The sequence below is a fragment of the Ursus arctos genome, unplaced genomic scaffold, assembly GCF_023065955.2.
Source record: "Ursus arctos isolate Adak ecotype North America unplaced genomic scaffold, UrsArc2.0 scaffold_14, whole genome shotgun sequence".
In the NCBI taxonomy this organism is placed as follows: Eukaryota; Metazoa; Chordata; class Mammalia; order Carnivora; family Ursidae; genus Ursus; species Ursus arctos.
Window position 1 is genome coordinate 32,392,591 of NW_026622808.1, and position 16,116 is coordinate 32,408,706.

The 16,116-nt window shown below is 48.3% G+C and overlaps 1 protein-coding gene across 5 annotated transcripts in view; it reads left to right on the forward strand.

The window, feature by feature from the left end:
- The window catches only part of ARIH2 (ariadne RBR E3 ubiquitin protein ligase 2), a 48,121-nt gene extending 34,851 nt beyond the window's left edge, over positions 1-13,270 (forward strand). For all 5 annotated transcript variants that reach the window (XM_026500791.4, XM_044384834.3, XM_057312074.1 and 2 more), the window contains 10 exons: positions 846-967; positions 2,489-2,598; positions 4,357-4,474; positions 5,458-5,508; positions 5,599-5,620; positions 7,464-7,615; positions 8,440-8,583; positions 9,201-9,269; positions 10,581-10,664; positions 10,890-13,270. In XM_026500791.4, coding sequence (XP_026356576.1) covers positions 846-967; positions 2,489-2,598; positions 4,357-4,474; positions 5,458-5,508; positions 5,599-5,620; positions 7,464-7,615; positions 8,440-8,583; positions 9,201-9,269; positions 10,581-10,664; positions 10,890-10,961 — 944 coding nt within the window. In that variant the 3' untranslated portion in view covers positions 10,962-13,270. The remainder of the gene's footprint in view (positions 1-845; positions 968-2,488; positions 2,599-4,356; positions 4,475-5,457; positions 5,509-5,598; positions 5,621-7,463; positions 7,616-8,439; positions 8,584-9,200; positions 9,270-10,580; positions 10,665-10,889) is intronic.
- Positions 13,271-16,116: the final 2,846 nt, after the last annotated feature.

Below are 16,116 nucleotides of genomic sequence, written 5' to 3' on the forward strand. Positions count from 1 at the left end.
TCTTTATCTTCAGTTTTGCACTTGTAGGTACTCAGGTCAGCTGCATGTTTCTTCTGAGCCTGATTGGGGTTTTTATTGTCAGAACCATTAGTTTCCAAACACATCAGGCTGAACAGTGGCAAGATTTTCCCTAGTCCTGAGCAAAATGAGAAGGTTAAGGCTATTGTTTGGGCATATATGTAAATGTTGGTGTGAGTGCAAGGTAAACTTTTAGGAGAACTTTCCTTTAAGCTGCCTACCCTATCTTGATGCCCCAGGTGGTAGCCATACCTCAGAAACCCTCAAGAGATTGCTGCTATTTAGGTAGCATAACCCAAATCAGATTTGGTGATTGGTTATAGGAGTGTTTGTCACACTATGACTTGATGGTATCCAAACTCAGTTAGCATCCCATCAGCGGTATCTGCAGAACCTCATTGTGTTGGGTGGTAGTCACTTGCACGTAGTATTAAATATCACAAAACGAAATTGTTAGTCAAGAACCGTATAGGATTTTTTTTTTTAATTAAGCTCTGTGCCCCATGGGGGGCTTGAACTCATGTCCCCGAGATCAAGAGTTGCCTGCTTTACCAACTGAGCCAGCTGGTGCCCCAAGAACCATGTAGGATTTTTTTTAGATGATACAGCTTTTTCAGTGGTGCTATTTGTGATATATATGTAATTTGAGATAAATTTTAGTTGTGTCATTGCAAATACATTAATTTCTCTCTCTTTTTAAAATAAATTCTGTGGCTTCAAGGATTTCCTATGTGGAATCTGAATTTGTTGGGTGAACTCAGTGGGGAGTATATTATTGTTGTGTCTTCTGCAATACAGTTATCCATCATGTTGTCTTTGTTCAACAGGAGTCTCTTGCATGGCTCAGGACTGCCCACTCCGAACACCAGAGGACTTCGTGTTTCCATTGCTGCCCAATGAAGAATTGAGAGACAAATACAGGCGCTACCTCTTTAGGGACTATGTGGAGGTATGACCCGGCCCCTATCGTTGCATGTCTGTCTTCCTGGGCCTGTGTTCCATCTCATGCTCACCACAGTCACTTTGTGGACGAGGCTGCCATTAGGTGCTGTAATTTGAAAAAAGAGCTCTATGGCTTTTACAAAGTAGAGAAGCCACTAGAGTGGTAGTGAGGAACACAGGCCTTGGAGGCAGACTGACAACGACATGAGTCCCAGGACTGTTACTTTCCCGCTGTGTAGCCTTCCACCTTTTATTTGACCTCTCTGAGTCTTGGTTTTCTCTGGTAGAATGGTCAGGCCTCCTCCTCTTCTACACAGTTGCTTAAACAAGCTGTTGTATGTCAGGGGATGAACACGAATCAGGGCTATCTCAGGAGCTGCTGTTGCCTGTGGTTCACTGTGTGATTATAAAGCACAGAGAAGGGGTATTGCTTCTTGTGCAGTTGGAAAACTCGTCCAGGGTTCCAGTGTGGTCAGTTTGGGATTCCCTCCCCTCCTTTGGGCTCCCGGCTGAGGCTAGCAGCCTTCATGCTGCATAGCTCTCATCTTCGTCGCTTGTGCCTGAGCTTACAAGATGGCCTGACGGGCTGGGTCTTCTCATGCATGGGCTGCGGGATAAACAGCGCCTTGTTCCCTGGGCTGTTTGCTGCCTTTGGTACGTGCATGAGGGTCGTTTGAGCCTCTCAGAGCTTTTGTTTTTGTTTTTAGGTAAAATTGGTGTGTAACATTATATTGTTTTCAGGTATACCACATAATAATTCAATATTTGTATATGCTACAATGTGATCACCAAAGTAAGTCTAGTTACCATTCGTCACCATATAATTGACCCCCTTCACCCATTTCACCCACCCTAAAGCCCCCTTCCCCTTCTATTCTCTGTATCTTTGAGTTTTGTTTTTCATTTTGTTTTTTAGATTCTGCACAGAAGTGGAATCATATGGTACTTGTCTTTCTCGGTCTTTTTTCACTTAGAATAATACTTTCAGATGCACAGCTGATTGGGCTGTGTTCCTTTTCAAACCTGGTGCCTGTGCACTTTCATCTCACAGACACAGTTCTATGCTCCATTTTATAATCTAGCCTTAGATCATTCTAGTGAGTTGCTACCTAGTTTTAGCTAAACATTCATAGGTCTTCAGTATCTGCTGAACGCTGTTCCTTGTGACATCCTTTCTGAATTCCTATAGCCGCTTGATAGAAGTCATCGGCTGGAGGGGCGCCTGGGTGGCGCAGTCGTTAAGCGTCTGCCTTCGGCTCAGGGCGTGATCCCGGCGTTCTGGGATCGAGCCCCACATCAGGCTCCTCCGCTGGGAGCCTGCTTCTTCCTCTCCCACTCCCCCTGCTTGTGTTCCCTCTCTCGCTGGCTGTCTCTCTCTGTCAAATAAATAAATAAAATCTTTAAAAAAAAAAAAAAAAAAAGAAGTCATCGGCTGGAAGGACAGCAGGTGTTTGAGCTCTCAGGGAAGTCTAATTTGGAAGCAGTGACTAGGGGATGTCCTCATTGTTTCCCCTTGGTGTGTTCACAGAGTCATTACCAGCTCCAGCTGTGCCCTGGTGCAGACTGCCCCATGGTTATTCGGGTACAGGAGCCTAGAGCTCGCCGAGTACAGTGCAATCGGTGCAACGAGGTGTTCTGGTAAGAGTGAGTGTGGGTGCTGAGCAGCCCTGGGCTCCTGCCTTGTCCTCAGAAGCACCACTGCTGTTGCTATGGGTGAGGGTGGGGCTGGGAAAGACAGGGTCTTTGAGCCTAACCACCAGCTCTGCTCCAAGTGGGCAGGGTATGTACCCAGCATCTCATGTTCCATGGGATGTTTGATAATGCTCAGATTATCAAACAAAAAAGTGGCACAGATTCTGGGAGAATATGCTACGGTTTATGCTACTGAGACTCATGGCACAGAGATTGTGTCAGTGTGGGTGTATATGTGCCTGCATAGATAATCACATATTACCGTGTTTGAAAGCTACAATCTTCAGTGTCTGAATCTTTATCTTGGCCTTTGTAGGCTAATTTTATAACACTGTAATTCATAAAGCTAGTTTATGTCTACTTGGGGTTTGCTCCATTCAGGAGATAGGGGGATAGCTTAAGTGTACTGAAGCCTTATTGTGGGAAAGACACTGTTCTCATCACTTAACCTATATTGTCACAACTGTGTGCAATTGATACTGTTGCCCTTATGTTATAGGGGAGGAATTGGAGATGCAAGGCAAGGACAGAGCCATAATTTAGGTCCACATCTGTGTCTGTCCCTAATCATGCCTCCCTAAGATGATTCATGGTGGGGCTTCAGAGAAACTACATGGAAAATGTGGTGTATGTGCATGTGTTCCTGCCTTTTAAAACATTGTTGAGGGAGTCTATGGCTCACCAAAGATTAAGAATCACTAACATAAGGGTGCCTGGATGGCTCAGTCAGTTAAGTGTCCGACTCTTGGTTTCAGCTGTGGTCTTGATGTCAGGGTCATGAGTTCAAGCCCCATGCTGGGCTCCATGCTGGGTGTGGAGTTTACCTTAAAAAAAAAAGAAAAAGAAAAAGAACCGCTAATGTAGTTGCTCTTCATCCTTTGTGTCCCACTTTTTTTGTTTTTAAGATTTTATTTATTTGACAGAGAATGAGAGAGTGTAGGCAGAGGGAGAGGGAGAAACAGGCTCCCTACTGAGCAGAGATCCCACACGGGGTTTGATCCCAGGACCCTGGGATCATGACCTGAGCTGAAGACAGATGCTTAACTGACTGAGCCACCCAGGCACCCCTGTGTCCCACATTATGAACTCCTTTCCCTGGGGCATGTGTTAGGCTGTTTGCCTGAGTGCCTTTACTATCCAGATATCGCGTTAGCTAGGACAAAAGGGAAATGAAAAACATGGAAGCCTAGCCAGATGAGTGCTGGAATGTTTTCTTTTCTGATTTTAAGTTTCAGGTATTGTCAGAGTTATCATGGCCCTGCAGACTGAACAAGTTCTGTTGTGTGTACATACTGTGCACATATGGCTGGGAGTTAAGTCCAGGCTCCCAAAAAGCGGATGTTGATTCTGCCTTGGGTCTGAGCTGAGTTATCCGTCTCAGAGCACCTCGCCATGTCCTTTGAGAATCTGAACTCTGAATATGACATCCTTTAAGGGAGGGTTGACACCACACAGGATATTTAAGACAGAAGCATTTTACTTGGGTGTATTAAGAGTGTGTCTTAGAAGTGCTTAGATGAAGAGAAATTCATACAGTATTTCAGTATAGCCCTGGGTAACTAAAGATCCCAAAGGCCTTGAGAGGTGACTTTCCTTCTTTGGAAAACTCTAATTCAGGATCTGTTGGCTTGGACAGAAGGAAAATTGAAAACATGGGACCCTGACCTAACAATTATTTGAATGTTTTTCTTTTCTGGTTTTAAGTTTCAAGTGTCGTCAGATGTATCACGCCCCCACAGACTGCGCCACTATCCGGAAATGGCTCACGAAGTGTGCAGACGACTCTGAAACAGCCAACTACATTAGTGCTCACACTAAAGACGTAAGGACTGTGTCTTACCTGTCATGGATCTGCCCTCCTTAATGCTGCCTAAGGCCTTGCCCAGGAGGCTGGCCATTTGAGAGCAGAACACCCAGGGCCCCAGGGCCCTTGCTGGAGGCTACAGACCCTTGCCCAGACTTGGCAGAGTTTGCAGCAGACTATCCTAGTATGTGTTGGGCGCATTTATTTTACTAAAATGCTGAACTACCTGGAAAAGTTTGACCCATGGGTTGACTAATTAGAAGAAAACCTGGTTTTTTTGAGTGCCTCCCAGGCTTTAACAGCCCTGGGAGGGAGGTGGTTGATAACAACATGTAGTAAAGAGCAAGGCTCTGATGGCAAGCCCAGGCAGGCCCAGTTCTCATTCTGAAACTTCCCGTGGGAAAACATGGCCCTCAGCCCCTTGAGCCCTGGGTGACTCAGCACCTACCCTGTGCCTGTCATGTGCCAAGTTGCTGCACTCCCAGCATAGCCATGACCGTGACCTCATTAAACAGTCTGCTTCGTGGCAAAGGGAGAGCAGAGTGTCAGACTGGTCTCTGCCTTGCTGCCTAGGTTGGGGCATCTCTCAAATGAGAGCAAGTGAGCTTTAGATGGGGTTTCCTTGCCCTCTTGTGGAAGCAGAAGTCCAAGCAAGCTGACCAGGACCAGCTCTTGTGTTGCTTTGGCATTCTTCCCAAGCAGGAAGGCTTTGTGCTGACTCAGCTTGTGCTTAATCTGAGCAGCCTCGTGGCAAAGACAGATGGTGGAAGACTTAGTGGGGCTCAGCCGGTGCTTGGAGTGTTTCAGAGCCAAACGTGCTGACCTCATTTCCTTGAATTGCTGTTCCAGCCTCAGCGACCTGCCACATTTAAGTGAGATGCTCCTCCCCAGAAGGGCTCGCACGATGAGCTACTGGGCACGGGTGCCAGGAGCTTTGTGTAATTTGTCTTAGAACCGGCCTGGTGGTGTGTGAGCCTAACGGCGCCCTTCTGTCTCCTCAGTGTCCCAAGTGCAACATCTGCATTGAGAAGAACGGAGGCTGCAATCACATGGTGAGCAGAAGCCCGTGCCCTTTGCATGTGTGCCATGGAGCCTTTGGTCAGCGTGCCCTTAACATGTTCTCTTCTGTTTCCCTCTGACAGCAATGCTCCAAGTGTAAACACGGTGAGTCCCAGGCGCGGTGCACAAGGCCCAGGGGCACAGTGTGCGTTTCTTGCGCGTGGGCCTCCCCGCTTGTTTAGTGAGTGCTTTCGTAGTATAGTGACAAGGGCAGCCTCCGTCACTTACAGTACCCAGCCTACAGCAGCTCTTGATGTTTCATATACTTCTTCCGGTGCCTCTTATAATCCCACTGCCATCTCGCTGACACAGATAGTCAGACGTCAAGGTTGGGATGACTCTTAGACCTTCATGATCCTCAGTCATCCAAGAAGATTCTAGTGTGCTCTTTTTCTTTTTGCCAAGGCAGGTAAGTAATGTGGGGCTTATCTGTGCTACCTTACAGAGAGCTTTTAGAACAGGCTGTTTTATTGGAGGGAGTAACAGAAGAGTCTTCCTTCGAGGTTTTACAGAGTTTCTACAGGGCTTTTGATTTGGCCTTTCAGATCTTCGTCCATCATGAGTAGCTTACATAGAACGTGCTGGTTTTGCTTTCCTTCCTGCCAGATGAAGTAAAGAAATAAAATTTTTTTGAGTAGAAAGTATGTCCAAACAGGTCTACTACACAGCAATTTCAATGCTGACCAGAAGGCCCTGTGGGTTTCTCTTTGTAAGGGTCCATCTAATGGTATTCCTGTGTTTTCCCAGGAGCCCATCGTAATCAGAATGGACATGGCAAGGCGTTGGAAGGGAACAGTGACTGTGAAGTGTAGAATGAAGATAGGCCATGGGTAGTGGCATATTTCCTTAGTGGTATCCCACTCTGTCTTTATGTGTTTGAGTGAGAGGGATGTGTATCATCCACTTAGAACAGTGCATAAGACATGCGTACAAAGAGAACTGGCAAGTGAACACCCCAGTACCCATCATATTTCTAGTACTCAAGAAGTCCCCTGTGTGTCCCTCCCCATAGTCTCCCCATCCCTCACCACCCAGAGTTAGCTGCCTTCCCTTGCATTCTTGTGCAGTTTGACCACCTTCACCTCTCAGCAAGCACCACCTAGCTGATTAAGGAGATAGCAGTATTGCTGCTGTTCAGTGAAGGCTCCCAGGAGAAGAGAATGACCTCTGGGTCTCTGAGTTTGGCTTTAGTTTCCCCAAATTTTATATCAGAGGTCCTTTGGAGAAGGCAGTGAGCCAGCTTAAATCCTGGGAAACAGGGTTTACCCACTTTGAGGGTCTTTGTCAGAGACAGGATATAGATCAGACAGGACAGAGATGTGGCCATCTAACAGAACTATGGTTGGCTCCTCTCCATTAGACCATGGTAACTGTTGGATGTTTAGTGGATCTTTATTTTCCCTCTTTGCTTCCTCAGCACAGGCTCATAATTCTGCATAGGAACTATTGGGTAGCTGTTGGTTTTATAGAAGTGTTCTTTTTTAAAAAAAAAAATGACAAAATAGGGGAAATTCCCAACTTTGTGTACAGAATCTTCTTAGGACAGGTATCATGAGTGTGGGAGGTACCCAGGAGGGCAAGCATGTGTTCTGGACAACCACCTTGGATGACTTTCTGCTTCTCTCAGCACTGACACAGCACACCAGCAGTCTTGTGCAGTCTGTGTCTGCCTGTGTTGGGTTAAAGAGGTACAAAGCTTATGTCCTCATGGAACTAAGAGTATCTGCTGGCCGTTGTTCGTATTGGCAAGGAAAAGCTACAGGGACAGTGTTAGGTGGCAAAGAGGAGAGGTGCACATTCCTCCTGGACAGAGGCACCCTTAGGAAGTTCTGGACAGGTGACAACCCCACCCCACTCCCCTTTCACAGGATCTGTTCCACTGCTTTGCCGTTGGAGGATTGTGGGCTTATCTTGTGGGTGTAAATGCCTCTTTTTCTGTTCTTTGCAGACTTCTGCTGGATGTGTCTAGGAGATTGGAAGACCCATGGCAGCGAGTACTATGAGTGCAGTCGGTACAAGGAGAACCCCGACATTGTCAACCAGAGCCAGCAAGCGCAGGCCAGGGAAGCCCTCAAGAAGTACTTGTTCTACTTTGAGAGGGTAGGCATCTTCTCGGGCAACTGCTCCTTTCTAGTGGGCTTCTTCCCACTGGCCCGCTGAGGCAGAATGCCCAGTGACTGGTGTGCTGGTACGTGTACACAGAAGTCAGGGAGAGGAGCTCCTGCAGTGGGCCTGAGTGGTGCTTCCATAAATGTGGCTTTCAGGCTCTGCAGGGCAGCCACAACCAACAAAGCTGTTTGAATGATGGGTTGAGGGACAGTGAGGGGACCATCAGATAGTCTTTTCCCTCTGGTACCATCTTAATCAGATTTAGAGGGCACTTCCTCCCAGGAAGACCCTTCAGAAGCCCACAGAGCATGGCGGATTTGCTTTCTAAGCACACCAGAGCAGTAGGGACCTAGCTTTGTTTAGTCCTCAGGGCTGAAGCCCTATTGCACTGGTTGGTAGAGTGATCTGGCCGGCAGGCCACTGCTTAGGACAGGGTTAGTAGTATGGACTGAGGAAGGGCCCCTCCTGGGGTGCCTGAGTGGCTCGGTGGGCTGGGCAGCTGACTCATGATTTCAGCTCAGGTCATGATCTCAGGGTCCTGGAATTAGCCCATGCTGGTCTCTGCACTCAGCAGGGAGTCTGCTTCTTGCCCTCTCCCTCTGCCCCTCCGCCCTGCCCTGTGTGCACATGCACGCGTGGGCACTCTCTCTCTCTCAAATAAATCTTTAAAAAAGAAGAAGAAAAAGTCCTCCTACTGCACTCTCAAGGACACACAGTCCCCATAAGTTAGATGAAGCTGTGGCCATGCTATGCCAACCAAGGTGTCTATTCTGAACTTCTGTCTGGACTTGTACACCTTTCTCAATACCCTGTAGTGGGAAAACCACAACAAGAGCTTGCAGCTGGAGGCACAGACCTATCAGCGGATTCATGAGAAGATTCAGGAGAGAGTCATGAATAATCTGGGGACGTGGATCGACTGGCAGTACCTACAGAATGCCGCCAAGCTTTTGGCCAAGGTCTGTGCCACCTCCCTCTTCTGATCCCTGGCCCAGCACCCAGCCCTGTCAGGCCCAGATGTCTGAGGGTGGGAGGCAGTGTAGGCGGCACGGGAACACAGCACTTTGTGTCGCTCTGCATGCTTCTGCTTCCGGGCCCACATTTCCCTGGGCTGTGCCCACTGAGGCCCCAGCCTGCCGCTCGCTGCCAGGGGATTTCCAAGAAGAGTATTCCACTACCTCAGCCACAGGGAAGGAACGCAGGGAAAACTAGAGCCTTTTTCTCCTTTTGTCCCATCCACGCGTCACTCCAAAGAAACTAAGAGATTGTCTTTGGACAGGTATTGAGATAGATGTGTGGACTCTGATGTCCGACTCAAGGGAGGAGCCATTGAGGCAGCTGCTGGTAATAAATCACAGTTTGAAAAAGGAACTGTGGGTGTTCTGTGACCATTTCTGTTTCAGCTTTTCCCGTGTTGTCCCCCAGTTCATCCTTGATTTGGCTTGGCCTCATTTCTTTCGAACCCATGCCCATAGAGCCAGGCTGGCTTGCATGGTAGGATAAGAATTGTAAAAGCCACCTGAGATGCGTGCAGGTTAGGTGCCCACGTGCGGACGCCTTCTCTCTTCTGTTGTAGTGCCGGTACACCTTGCAGTACACCTACCCGTATGCCTACTACATGGAGTCCGGCCCGAGGAAGAAGCTGGTAAGGCCAAGCAGTCCTCCGCTCTGCCCTCCTAGCTTAGAGGTATCCTTGTCTACCCGCACTTTCCAGGAGAGTGGGGACCAGAACCTGGTTGTTGGGAGGGCAAAAAAACTGTCAGTTTTAAAAGTTCAGCTCTACTGGGGCACCTGGGTGGCTCAGTCGGTTAAGTGTCTGACTCTTGGTTTTGGCTCAGGTTATGATCTCAGGGCGGTGAGACTGAGCCCTGCTCCACGCTCAGCACGGAGCCTGCTTAAGACTCTCTCTCTTTCTCCCCCGTGTGCGACGCACTTGATCACTTGCTCTCGCTCGCTCGCTGAAAAAAAAGTTCAGTTCTCTTCTAGGCATCTCTAAAAGAGATTTCAGGCCCTGGCATTTTGTGCTATATTAAGGCAGATATATCAAAGCCCCTGAATGGTCATAGCTACAGGGCAACTGGCTAAAAAGCTCTGTGGCCACTTGGGAGCCCCGCACCCATGCTTTAGGAGGATACCTAGCGTGCACATTCCAAAATTATAGTTGACTTTTTTACATCTTTGTTTAATTCTTTTTCTTAGATATGGATTATTTCCCCTGACTATAAAGTAATTCACATTTATTGTGTAAATGTTGAAAAACAAAAACATTTACATCATCCATAATCCCACCAGAAAGATATGGCCACTGTTAGCATTTTTCAGCCTTTTAAATTTATTTCTACATATAATGTTAATTATATACATGACATTCTGTTGTTACAATCATTTATTGTTGCAGCTGTCCTTATTTACCAGTCTGGTAAATACCATTTTTAATAAGTGCATAAATGTTTCATTATATGGTTGTACCATCAGTTGGGCGCTCATTGTTTCTGTTTTTCATTAGTATAAATAAGATTTCGAGGAACATTTTGTGTATAATTGTACAACGGATGTACAATGACTAAGTCAAATGGCTTGAATATTTTTAAGTCTTGATGTGCAGAAGGACTGAAAAAATGAAGTATTCAGTGAATACCATGTCTGTGAATATCCATTTTGTTTTTGCAGCATCTGTTTCCCTGTATGTTGGGCATATTGTCTTTGGTGGCTTAAATTTTTCCCCTTTCTTTTGGGGCGGAGGGTGAGTGTGGCATTGCCACTTGGCTGTACTCTTCAGGTGGCCTTTTGATTGGGTTCCGGCTCTGGCTACAGGAACTAGCACTGCTCTCTGAGGACAGCCTCAGGCCTGTCTGTAGCTCATGCGAGCCTGAGGTGCTGCGTCTGCCCCTCCATCTGCAGGCCCTGCCCCGGCTGCAGCCCCTCTCCTTTTGACCCTCCTGCTCTGCCCATACAGTTTGAATACCAGCAGGCTCAGCTGGAGGCTGAGATCGAAAACCTGTCGTGGAAAGTGGAGCGTGCAGACAGCTATGACAGAGGGGTAAGTGCCTGCCCCCTTCTTGGTCCCTCTGGTGTGGGCCAGGCAGGACTGGCTTGTTAACAGGTGACAGGGCTGTTAGCATGTGGACGGGAAGCTGCTGCAGAGAAGGGTGGGAAGGGCAGTGCCTTTGACCGCTTGGAGCCCCTGACGTGGTGGGCGTGGCTTTGGCTGCTCCGCGCTCTGGGGACTGGGCCGTGCAAGCACCATCTTGCTTCCCTGGTGCAGGACTTAGAGAACCAGATGCACATAGCAGAGCAACGGAGGAGAACCCTGCTGAAGGATTTCCATGACACCTAGATTGGGACACGGATGCGCCGGAGTGAGGACGATGTGGCTGCGAGGCCTCCCGGCTGCCGAACTGCATGCTGCAGGCTCTGCCTTTCACCACCTCAGGCAACAGCCAGGGCCCCACTCCTGATAGACACTGGCCACACACCTCGTAGTCCATTTCTGTTTTCTTCTCATCTTTTCGCTTTTTGTTTCTACCAGGGTAGAGGCCATGTTGAATTGGCCTCTCTTCAGGACTTCTAATTCCCCCTGGATGGTTGTTGGGAGGGAGGGAAAGTTTTTTCTGAATGACTATTAATAGTATTAGATCAATACAACTTATGTAATTTTCAAAGGTTGTATAATTATACAAAAAAAAAAAGGCAAACCATAGAATTACACAGAACCCTTTTTAAAAATAAATTGGCATTGGAGTGTTTTACCCTCTAGCTATTTTACTTAGAATGTAACATATGCTGCCTGCCCCCCCTGCCTCAGAATGTCTCCTGCAAGAGGGCCCCAGGGTGGTCCCCGTTTTCCCAATTCTCATGTGTTTGGCCACAGCTGGTGTCTCAAGGGAAGAGCGTGGGTGGCAGACGGTGGGGAATTGAGTTGGCCTGTGTGACGGGCATGGAGCACAGGGAATCACATCATGCCTCCTGCCTGGTCCTTGGGGACCCTTTTATGGTTGGGTGCACCTGCCTTACCTTGCAGTGAGGAGATAATACAGAAAGGGGCCTTGTCACAGGGTGTCGTCGTCTCCGATGGCACTGTGTGTCTGTGGGCTTATCTTTCTTCCAGGTTTACCTGGGTCTGGCCACTGAGGCCAGAGCCCACAGCAGAGCATAGGTGGGCTTGTGGCCCTCCAGACCAGGGGACCTGAGTTCAGCACAGTGTTTCCTTTTGTCTCCTAAAGATAGAGATCTACTTTTAAAGGGAATTATTCCCCAAAATAAATTCGTTTTACCGTGGTCCCTTCTTTTGTGCCAGTGCTCCAGTGATGTAACTAAGCAGGTTCACACACGGCTGTCCATACCTGACACTGTCCTGCTACACTGTTCTGTGGTGAGCTTCAGGGTCAAAGTTCAGCATGGCCCTCCTAAGGGCACAGGTCTTCTGGACTCAGGGGCCTTGTTTGCACAAGTGGTTTTCAGGTTATCAGAAGCGTGTTCTCCTCCAGAGTGGCTGCCCTGGGGGCGGGGTGCTCTCCCCCTTGCCTGGGTCTAGCTGCCGGAGGACACCGATCTCTGGGGTCTGGGAGCCTGAGGCCAGGAGGGTCCTGGGTTTGTGGTCCCAGCTACTATCCTGGAAGGGCTGGCCAGGGGAGAGGGTCAGCTTTTGCACAGTTGAGTGCAAAGGAACAGGTGGTTTGTGTGGTGTCCTGCCTGTCCTGAACCCAGTCCTGTGGGGCTGTTAAAAGTTACATCTGTGATTCCTGGAGTTTTTGTGGCTTTGTTCACTGCCTCCGCTCAGGCTGGCAGAGATGTCTGTACTTGACAGGGCCTCCTTCACCTCCTGCAAGAGTTACTTGGGAGATCTGTGAATATTACGGTGGAAGTTCTTTGATATTCAGACATTCTCACCTTAGTCAGCAATTTCCCAGGTACCATGTTAGCTGTAAACTGAATCGCTTTTAAAGACAGAGGACAGCTGTGATTCTTGGGATCATGGGGTACAAGGATGGCTGCAGGCTTCCTGTCTCCCTCCCTCCAGCCCCAACCCAGGCTGTTTCTTCCTGTCATCTGCAAGGGAGGGACTGTGGGGTGGAGTGGGAGAACGAGTTAGGAGTGCAGCACACGGGCCCAGAATTGAACAGCGGGGAGCTCACTAAAGGAGGAGCGCGCCTGCTGCAGGACCTAGAGTGGGTGTCAGTGCTGCGTTGACACGCGGAAGATCCTGGCGTCGGGAGCCTTTACCTCTCCGTCCAGTCCTTTCTGTGTCACCGCCATGGGAGAGGTGTTGCCGCTCTGCGCCTTAAGGCACACCCTGGGCATCCTGGGCCATTTTTGGACTGCACAGCTACCACGTGGTACACTTGTACCCAGCTGGGGCCCCAGCCACTGGAGCTGCAGGAGGTTCTGTGCCCAGACTATAGCCTGCAGCCCTTGACCTGTGGAGAGCTTCCTTTTGTGCCCTCAGTGGCTGTCCTTCACGAACATCATCAGGAAGATAGGAAAGGTCAGGCAGAATTTTTCTGCCCTACAAAGGATAGAAGATGAAGGCACAGTGTTTTCATGAATTTACCATAATATCTTTGTTTTCTTCAAAGAAAAAGTTGAGGCAACGTCATCTGCTCAGTGTTGAGTGGTTTATTCAAAATAAAGTTTCTGATTATAAAACTGTGTAGAGTCTTCCTTCCAGGGATCCAAGTAACCTAAGCCAACACCCCAGGGGATTCTGGCCAGGGAGCACCAAGTGAGGGCCTTCCTGTTGATGAACCCCCTCTCCAGAGCTGTGAAGGTCCCACTGGCCTCTATTCTGCCTTCTCTCTCTGGCTTTCTGAGGAGAGGGCATCTGTGGAGGGAAGTGGAATATCCTGCCTGTTTCTACTTTCCTCTCTCTGGGTTTCAGGCCACACCATTCCGCCCACAAAAAGATCCTGGGATACTGGCAGAGTTCTGGTGGGAATGCCCCACAGCTCCTGCAGAGGCCCTGAGTCCCTCATTCGCAAAGCCCCTGGGTCCCTCTAAAGCAGATGTGGAAGGCTAGGGTTATGCAGTATGGGTGGGGGTGGCTTCGCAGAGACTTGGGGGTTACAAAGATAGGACTCTAGACAGAAACCTGAGTGTGTGGAGTTTAATCCCAAGGTTTGAGAACAGGAAATAGAGTTTGGGTTCTGAATCAAGGGGGTCCACACTTGGGACAAGAGGGGCAGAAACTTCACTGATAGCTCAGAGGTTAAGGCTCCAAAGCTGTGGGCAGCATGCACGGGACAGGCAAGGCCAGAGAGGCGCCAGGCACTGCCAATCTGAGCTCCACAGCTGCTCGTCCCTGGCCCTCTGGTGTGCCGAGCCCCATACATGGCACCTGGACATACAATGGTGTGCAAAAGATCCATGGGCTCTCCCATCTCAGAACCTCCAGAACATGGGGGACACAGATGGAATTGATCACTAGTGAATGTTTTCACTGAGGCAGCAAGGCCCAGGGTTAAAGGGTCACTTCTGTAGATAAGTGGGCAGGGTACCATGGCCTTGGCACCATACCCTTGGGGATCTTAAAAATGAACAAGAGGGCACCTGGGTAGCTCAGTTGGTTAAGCCTCTGCCTTTGGCTCAGGTCATCATCGCTGGGATCGAGTCCTGCATTGGGCTCTCTGCTCAGCTGGGAAGCCTGCTTCTTCCTCTCCCTCTGCCTGCAGCTCCCCATGCTTGTGTGGTCTCTCTCTCTCTCTCTCTCTCTCTCTCTCTCTCTCAAAAGAAATCTTAAAAAAAAAAAAAAATTTCAAAATGAACAAGAGAAGATAGCACATTCTAGCAAAGTCTAGAGGAGGGATTTTCTATGTAGTCTACGGGCAATAATCAGAGCACTGTCCCTGTACTGGACCCTGTTTTGGGTACAGAGGACACAGCTATTGGTCCTGACTTAGGCCAGTTTCTGTCCCCACAAGACAATCACACTAATGGTGACTGAGCACATACCCACTTAGTGGGAAATAAGGGGCGCCTGGGTGGCTCAGTAGATTAAGGGTCTGCCTTCGGCTCAGTTCAGGATCCCAGAGTCCTGGGATTGAGCCCGGCAATGGGCTTCCTGTTCAGTGGAGAGCTTGCTTCTCCCTCTGCCTGCCGCTCTCCATTTTTGTTCTCTCTCACTCTTGCTCTATCTCAAGTAAATAAAATCTTAAAAAAAAAAAAGGAAATTAGTCCAATTTTTTAATGGAAGAACAGAGCACGAGGCCCAGATGTGACAGCAATTGAGGTGGGACTTCCACCCCTGTGAGGTGAGCCAGCCTGAGGGGGGGAAAACTTTATGGCTCTTACTTTAAAAAATAATTAATTTAAAAATGGGGCACCTGCCTGGCTCAGTCGGTAGAGCATGGGACTCTTTTTTTTTTTTTTTTTAAGATTTTATTTATTTATTTATTCAACGGAGATAGAGACAGCCAGCGAGAGAGGGAACACAAGCAGGGGGAGTGGGAGAGGAAGAAGCAGGCTCATAGCGGAAGAGCCTGATGTGGGGCTCGATCCCAGATCGCCGGGATCACGCCCTGAGCCGAAGGCAGACGCTTAACCGCTGTGCCACCCAGGCGCCCCAGAGCATGGGACTCTTAATATCAGGGTCCTGAGTTCAAGCCCCACATTGGGTATGGAGCCTATTTAAAAAAGAGAGAAACCTTATGGTCCTTAGATAGCAAAAGGGCCATAGGTTTTAAAAGGCCAAGTTCTCGTTTATGATGTGGTTGAGATTCCCACAACCAACAGCAGGTGGAGCAGAACTAGACAGCATTCCACACTCCCACCCCAGTGCCTTTTGTTGTCTGGTGATGAGTTAGAGAAGAAGCTGTTGTCAGTGAGCATAAGTCACTTGCATACAGGAGATAGAAATATGGGAGAAAGGGGTTCAGAAAAATAAGGAATATGAGGATTTGTGGTGATCTAATTATAGGTATTAAAAGGCTAAAGAGGAAATGGTCTCAACATTCATTCATGGGTACCAGAAAACCATGACATCCTTGGTGAAACTGATTCGGTTGGTTGGTTTTTTTCACATTAAAGAACTTAGGAGAGAGAACCTGGGTGGCTCAGTCGGTTAAGTGTCTGACTTCGGCTCAGGTCATTATCCCAAGGTCCTGGGGTTGAGTCCCACATCAGTCTCCCTGCTCAGCAGGGAGCCTGCTTCTCCCACTCCCCTTGCTTCTCCCCCCTGCTCATGCTCTCTGTCAAATAAATAAAATCTTTTTAAAAATTTTTTTTAAATGAAGAACTTAGATCACAAAAAGAAAAAAAAATAGATTAATACGATTCAGGGAAAATTTACTTGTTTCGATTGTGCTATGTACTTGGAAGTTGAGAGACTTCTGAGCTAACTAGAGTGGCTTAAAGACAAGCTGCAGGAAATTCAGACACTTCTAAGTTGGTAATAGGATTTTTTCCATTTGAATCTGAAACATTTGTTTTGTGGCAATTCTACGTATGTATGTTTGTATGTATGTGCTTTAGAATTCATTTCAGGGAGCAGGGGCCAG